This window comes from Myxine glutinosa, chromosome 6 (assembly GCF_964187855.1).
Source record: "Myxine glutinosa chromosome 6, kmMyxGlut1.1, whole genome shotgun sequence".
Taxonomy (NCBI): Eukaryota; Metazoa; Chordata; class Myxini; order Myxiniformes; family Myxinidae; genus Myxine; species Myxine glutinosa.
The window spans coordinates 19,780,561-19,788,586 of NC_136266.1; the positions used below are offsets into that span (position 1 = coordinate 19,780,561).

Genomic DNA, 8,026 nt, shown 5'->3' on the forward strand with positions numbered 1-8,026 from the left:
GAATCCATAGCACCAATAAAAGCCAGGTGGGAAGCCAGCGAAACAGTTTAGAGAGAGCCAGTGAATCTAATAGCATATTCCAAATGGTTGGGGATGAAGGACCTGCTCACCATGAATGATTACTCTGCACTACTGAATAATCTGTAATTCCCAATCAATCCGAGGCCAGCCTGGAGATATTGTTGATCCATGACACATCATAACGATCATACTAATTGGAACTCCAGGGAAAGGAGCTTCTGTTAAGTGTTTGTCACAGAATTTGACCTGTGAGTTTGACCTAAACGGGTACCCTTTTCCCTTTTCAAAATACCCTTTTCCATTTTCCCTTTTCCCTTTTCCTTTTCCCTTTTCCCTTTTCAAAATACCCTTTTCCCTTCTCAAAATACTCCTTTCCCTTTTCCCCTTTCCCTTTTCCCTTTTCCTTTTTCCTTTTCCCTTTTAAAAATATCCTATTCCCTTTTCCCTTTTCAAAATACCCTTCTCCCTTTTCCCTTTTCCTTTTCCCTTTTCCCTTTTCAAAATACCCTTTTCCCTTTTCCTTTTCCCTTTTCAAAATACCCCTTTTCCCTTTTCAAAATACTCCTTTCCCTTTTCCCCTTTCCCTTTTCCCTTTTCCTTTTCCCTTTTCCCTTTTAAAAATATCCTATTCCCTTTTCCCTTTTCAAAATACCCTTCTCCCTTTTCCCTTTTCCTTTTCCCTTTTCCCTTTTCAAAATACCCTTTTCCCTTTTCCTTTTCCCTTTTCAAAATACCCCTTTTCCCTTTTCAAAATACTCCTTTCCCTTTTCCCCTTTCCCTTTTCCCTTTTCCTTTTCCCTTTTCCCTTTTAAAAATATCCTATTCCCTTTTCCCTTTTCAAAATACCCTTCTCCCTTTTCCCTTTTCCTTTTCCCTTTTCCCTTTTCAAAATAACCCTTTTTCCTTTTCCTTTTCCCTTTTCAAAATACCCCTTTTCCTTTTCCCTTTTCAAAATAACCCTTTTTCCTTTTCCTTTTCCCTTTTCAAAATACCCCTTTTCCTTTTCCCTTTTCCCTTTTCAAAATAACCCTTTTTCCTTTTCCTTTTCCCTTTTCAAAATACCCCTTTTCCTTTTCCCTTTTCAAAATACCCTTTTCCCCTTTCCCTTTTCAAAATACCCTTTTCCCTTTTCAAAATACTCCTTTCCCTTTTCCCTTTTCAAAATACCCTTTTCCCTTTTCAAAATACTCCTTTCCCTTTTCCCCTTTCCCTTTTCCCTTTTCCCTTTTAAAAATATCCTATTCCCTTTTCCCTTTTCAAAATACCCTTCTCCCTTTTCCCTTTTCCTTTTCCCTTTTCCCTTTTCAAAATAACCCTTTTTCCTTTTCCTTTTCCCTTTTCAAAATACCCCTTTTCCTTTTCCCTTTTCAAAATACCCTTTTCCCCTTTCCCTTTTCAAAATACCCTTCACCCTTTTTCCTTTTCCCTTTTCCCTTTTCCCTTTTCAAAATACTCTTCACCCTTTTCCTTTTTCCCTTTTCCTTTTCCCTTTTCAAAATACCCTTTTCCCTTTTCCAAATACCCTTTACCTTTTCCAATTACCTTTTCCAAATAAATACCTTTTACTTTTTGGAAATAAATACCTGGAAAATACCTGGAAATAATAAATTAAATAATAAATTACCTGGAATACCTGGAAAATACCTGGAAATAATAAATACCTGGAAAATACCTTTTACAAATAAAGGGAAAATACCCTTTACCAAAGAGATGTTATGACGACACGGGACACCGATATTCGACATATGGTTATGTAGAAAATCAACCAATCATGATCATTCGTTCATTCGTTTTTATGCAGCACGAGGCTGCGGGGTAGCATCATTGGCTGGTGGCGTGGCTATGCCACTGATGCAATGCAATCTATTGGTTAGGGCAGGAATTTGTAATTTGTTCATGGTGCCGGTGGTGGCTCGCCTACTCTTCACGAAGAACATCGTGGGATCTTTAACGTCCACCAAAGAATGCTAGTAGATGGGACGCCAGTTTAACGTCCATCCGAGGGACGCCACACACATTGATGAATCACCCTACCTGGGAAACACCAGGATGGCAGTTTATAGCTAGGTTAGAATTCAAACCCAGGGTAGACAGCTTAGAGCTGAGTGTGCATACCTAATCATGATGTGAGGGGGACAATGATACCAGTGTATCCTCTTCACACGAGCACTGTACATGCAAGTATGAAATCTGGGTCCACAATATATTCACGTGCATAGTTTAGTTACAATGTGGCCACAGTTGTCAAACATTATACACAATAGTTCATTAAATAATAAATAAAAGTAACAATGGTAATTAATCAACGACATTCAAATTAGTGGAACAATGGACGAACAATGACAAATGTCATATGCAAGGTAAGGTGGACACTTACAGGTTCTCCTCTGGGTTCATTTTCCGATGCAAAGAGACCGAGAGACCGAAGAAGGTTCCCGGGTCTCCCGTCTTGACCACCGCCATTGTCTGGTCGATGTTCTGGCCACCACTGCATCTTAAAGACAGGACAACAACGAATAACCACCAAACAAAGTTGAGCTCCATATCGTTATGCACCAGTTCACTTCAAGGCACCAGACGTTGTATTTTATGGTTTTGTGGCTTTGTGAGGGTCCAAAGTTCAAACCTGCATCTGCATGACGGATGTACAGTAAACTACAGTCGTGGCCAAAAATATTGGCACCCTTGCACTTTTATCAAATAATGCACCATTTCTTCCAGATAATTGTTGAAATAAAAAATATATTTTGGTATCCACATATGTATTTCTTTAGTTTGCAGTGGAACAAAACAAAAAAAGCTGAAAAAATTCCTAAATCTTAGCTTATTCCACACAGAAATCCTAAAATGGCCCGGACAATATTATTGGCACCTCCTTTTAGAATTTGTTAGAAATAATTTGATTTCAAGCAGGTGAATCTTCTTTACCCTTAGATGCAGGGCTGGGGCCTTGTAGGCCCACAAGGTTTTTGTTTTGCGATAACTTTGTTTAAAAAATTTTTTTTTGCATGAGCCACATTTTCACTGCCTATAATTTAGTTACAATTCAGTGACATGAAAAAAAATTCATTCAGGTTCATGGGAAAATCTTCATTCTTCACTCATAACACTAATGCAGGCCTGCGATTCCCGCGAAGCACCAGGGCGACAACTTACAATATCTGGAATGGCCTGCCTGCGATTCCTATGAAGAAACTGAAAGCAGGATCGCTCCAGAGAATTCTGCAGCCATCTTCCCAACCTCCCAGAATTTTCCTTACGTATCCATCTTGTTCACCCATGGCGTTGTCCCCTACCTCCCTCCCATCGTTACCTGCCTCCCTTGTTTGTCTGCCCTCCGCCATGATATTGGCGTTTCCATTGTCTCCTGCTGTTCCCTTTGGTATGTTGTGTCCTGATCTGTTCTGTGTCCCAGCTCTTCCATGATCCAGGTTCTTGTTTAAAATATATAAATAAATAATTGATACCGAGAACAGCCGAGCTGCAGAAAATAATAAATACCCAGTCGTGTGACTCCTGCCCAGGCTCGTGTTCCAACAAACTCAATGGAAATCATGTGATAGCTCTATTTTCACGTTTTCATGAACAATAACTGAAAAGTAAGTGAAGACATGTACACCTGTCGGCCTGTCTGTCTATTTGTTGGTGAGCAGCCTACCTCAAAACGTTGTGGACCGATTCGGTCGAAATTTAATGGAGAGGTTGGGTGTATGACGAGGACAAATTGGTTCCATTTTGGTGAAGACCCGGGGGCGGATCCGGATATAGAATTATATATATATTTTTAGTGATTCTTCACCCATTGAGAGATGGGACCAAAAACTATATGAGAACACCTTTAGAGGCCATTTTTCCCCGCAGAGCAGGGTTGGCCTTTTTCGGGCACCGTGGTCCCCTTTTTGAAGCAATGTTTTATGGCCGGATGCCCTTCCTGCTGCCAACCCTGTTAGTCACCTCTTGCAACACAATGGGAATTACCAGTGAACTGATACTCAATTTGCCGACCTCGGAAGGATGACAGGCTAAGTCAACCCCCCTTGAGGTTTTTATTTTTTATTTTTTTGTATACAAGATCGAGGCTCGTGAAAGAGCGAACAATAATCACACAAAAAGTCAAACCGACACACAAAATATATAATAAGGGGAGCAGAAGACAAGATGGGGTGCGAGTGGGAAGGACACAAACACAACATTTGAGAAGAGGGACATCGAGAGAAATGTGGGAGGGAGAAGGCTTGGGGGGAGGTGGGAGAGGTATAAAACATATGGACACTGCAAGGACTTCCAGGAAAGAAGTTGGAATTTCAAAAAAAGTGGATTTGGGGTGAATTGGCGGGGGTAGAAAAGATCAAGGTTTTGGATGGGGGAAGATAAGAGATGGTGGTGAACAGCTGTTTCAAAGACCTGGAGGGAGGAGTGGGATTGAAGGGAGTGGGGAGTTTTTTTTTTTTTTTTTTTTTTTGTATACAAGATCGAGGCTCGTGAAGGAGCGAACATTTATCACACAGAAAGACAAACTGACAAACCGACACATAACCGACAAACCGACACATAAAACAAAAAGCATCGGGAGCGGTAGACAAGATGGGGAGAGAGGGGGAAGGACACAAACACAACATTTGAGAGCAGGAACCGAGAGACATGGAGACATCGAGAGATCTGTGGGAGGGAGAGGGCTTTGGTGGGGAGGCATGGGAAAGGGGGTGGGAGAGGCATAAAACATATGGACACTGCCAGGACTACCAGGAAAGAAGTTGGAATTACAAACAAGGTGGATCTGGGGTGAATTAGTGGGGGTAGAAAAGATCAAGGTTTTGGATGGGGGAAGATAAGAGATGGTGGTGAACAGCTGTTTTAAAGACCTGGAGGGAGGAGTGGGATTGAAGGGAGTGTGGGAGTTTGTTCCAGAGGCGGGAGAAAAGAGGAATGAAGGAGTGAAGGTGAGCAGATGAGCCGAGATTTTGGCAGTTTAACCATCAGAGGCTTGCTGGCAGATCTTGTGCGACCTGTAGGAATATTTGGGGGACAGAGCACAGAGAGAGCTGGGGGAGCAAGGCCGGAGAGGAGTCGGTAGAAGACAGAAAGACCACCTACCTGCCTGCGGTGAGTGAGTGAAAGGCCCTCAGAGATAGCTTCATCGCGGGAGATTCCAATGATTCTGAAAGCTTTGGTTTCAACAGCGTGAAGCCGAGCTAGGTGTGAGGCAGGAGGACCAGCCCATAGGGGAGAACAGTATTCCATTGAGCTGTGGATGAAAGCCTTGTATGTGGTGAGGAGCTCAGGTGTGCCTAGGAAGGACTTCGCACGATGGAGGATGCCCAGTCGGCGATTGGCTTTGCAGGCCAGCTTGGAAATGTGGTTTTCCCAAGAAAGATCATGGCAGATAGTGAGACCCAAAAGCTTGAGCGACAGAACTTCTTGGAGAGGATTGTTGAGAAAGTAGATGGGAGGGTTGTCCAGTCGATCTTTTCGGAGAGACATAGTAAGAGTGTGAGATTTGTCAGGATTGAAAGACATGTTCCACTTGTTTGACCAGTCTGTGATTTTGTCCAGGTCTTCAGAGAGTGAGGAGGCTGCAGACTGCCGATCTGAGGGAAGAGGAATGGAGCGGCAGAGAGTGGAGTCATCAGCAAAGAGATAGAGAGGATTTTCCAGAGAGTCAGAGAGATCATTGATAAAGACCAGAAAAAGCACAGGGCCCAGCACACTGCCTTGGGGAACTCCAGCCTGAACAGGAAGGGGAGATGAGAGAAATCCATTCAGGGCCACACGTTGACTATGACCAGAGAGGAAGTCCGCAAGCCATGCGTGGAGATTTCCATGGATACCATAGGAGTAGAGTTTGGTGAGCAGCGCTGGGTGCCAGACCGTTTCGAAGGCACGTGATATGTCGAGGGAGACAGCTCTGATTTCCTGTTTGGCATTGAGGACCTCCATCCATTGTTGAGACAGGAGAAGCAGCATGTCCAGAGTAGAGTGACCTGGTCTGAATCCAAATTGATGATCAGAGATCAAGCCATTGGAGAAGAGGAAAGATTTCATATCCGAAGCAATGATGGATTCCATGACTTTGCTGATAAATGGGAGCAGGCTGATTGGTCTGTAGTTAAAAGGATCTGTTTTTGCACCTTTTTGTGTAAAGCGGTAATGTTTGCTGATTTCCAGGATGCTGGCAGATGACCTTGAGCAAAAGATAGGGTGAAAAGAACACAGAGAGGGTGAGATAGAGTGGCAGAGCAGGATTTTAGGACCTGTGGGCTGATGCCGTCTGGTCCAGTTGCAGAATCAGAGTCGAGGTTGGACAAAAACTCCTCCACCTTGTCAGGAGAGAAGGACACAGAGTCCAGGAGCAGTTGGGTTCGACTGGGAAAGGTGGGAACAGAGAGAGATGGGTTTGGGACTAAAGATTTTGAGGCAAACACAGAGTTGAGGCATTCGGCTTTGTCACGTGCGATGTCAACTGTGTGGCCATTTGAGGTAAGGGAGGGGATGGAGGGGGAACAAACACCAGAAACTGATTTGACCAGACGCCACCAGGATTTGGAGGAAGGAGACAGGTTTGAGAGTTCGTTCTTGAGTGAGGAGAGGTAGTGCTTCCTGGCACTCCTGAGGGTAGACACACACTTGTTCCGAGCTTGGTGGAAGGAACTGAGATTGCCTTCAGTTGGATTAGCCTTCCAAGATGCAAAGGCATGTTGTTTCAGGGCAACTGCCTCACCACAAGATTCGGTGTACCATGGACGGGAGGAAGGGTAAGACAACTGAAGACGAGATGGGATAAATCTGTGCATGAGAGAGATCAGTTTGCTTTGGAAGAATTCCCAGGAAGAATTGATGTCAGAGGCAGTGGAGATGGGAGACCAATCCAGACGATTGATGGCTGCTTGAAGCCAGTCCCAGTCGGCCTGAGTGAAATGCCAGACTCTTCGACGCTGAGGAGGCTCTCTGAGAATGGCCAGAGAGATGTCCACTTTGACAAGCACATGATCAGAAGAACCGATTGGAGCAGAAGAAGAGCAGCAGACATTAGCAGGGAAGTTTGTCATAAGCAAGTCTAGAAGAGAAGAAACTCCATTGGCTGAGATCCGGGTCGGGAAATTGACAGATTGTGTCAATCCCAGTGAGTCACAGAAGTCCTTTGCTGAGGTGCCATGACTGGTGAGAGAGGAACCCACACCCAACCAGGTGGCATGATGAGAGTTGAAGTCACCACATATGAGGAAGAGAGAGTTGGGATGAGTGGATAGAAGTTGGTCCATGTTGTCAGAGAGTGAAATGTAAATTGAGTCATCACTGTTTGGGGGACGGTACAGAACACATATGAACAAAAGGTGGGAGCGGAGAGGAAGCCATAGCCAGAGGTACTCCTGGGGGTGAGGAGGAGAGAGGGCAGTGCAAGGAGAATGAGGAAGAGAGTTTTTGATAAAGATAGCCACCCCACCACCAGGACGAGGTTCAGGTCTATCATACCAGAAGAGGGAGTAACCAGGAAGAGATATTTTGAGGAATCAGAGACATCTTGAAGGAGGAAAGTCTCTGTTAAGCAGATCAAGTCTGGATTGTCAGAAGCAACCTGTATGGAGAGATCAGTCAGGTTTGAGCGAAGGCCCCGGATGTTTGAGGTCCATACCGTTAAAGAAGAGAGAGCGGGAGCATCGGGTACAAGACAGGGGAGGGGAGGAGTAGGGTCAGATGAAGGATGAGAGGGGGAGGTAGGGAGAGCAGTTGATAGTGTGTCAGAGATTACAGAATAGTTCCAAGGAAAGGAAGGATGAGGAGGATGAAAGGTTTGGTGGTGAAGGGATGAGGCAGAGTGAGGGGTTGTTTGAGGGGGGGCATGGGACAGTAGAAGGTTGGGGGGGGGGGTGGAGTTTGTTCCAGAGGCGGGAGAAAAGAGGAATGAAAGAGTGAAGGTGAGCAGAGAGCCTAGATTTTGGCAGTTTAACCATAAGAGTGTTGCTGGCAGATCTTGTGCGACCTGTAGGAATATTTGGGGGATAGAGCA

At 44.6% G+C, this 8,026-nt stretch overlaps 1 protein-coding gene across 1 annotated transcript in view; it reads right to left on the reverse strand.

Annotated features, from left to right (window-relative positions):
* Positions 1-2,607, reverse strand: part of LOC137429639 (integrin alpha-6) — a 187,647-nt gene extending 185,040 nt beyond the window's left edge. Inside the window, exon 1 of the mRNA XM_078779666.1 lies at positions 2,399-2,607. Within this exon, the coding sequence (XP_078635792.1) occupies positions 2,399-2,565 (167 nt within the window). The 5' untranslated portion in view covers positions 2,566-2,607. The remainder of the gene's footprint in view (positions 1-2,398) is intronic.
* Positions 2,608-8,026: the final 5,419 nt, after the last annotated feature.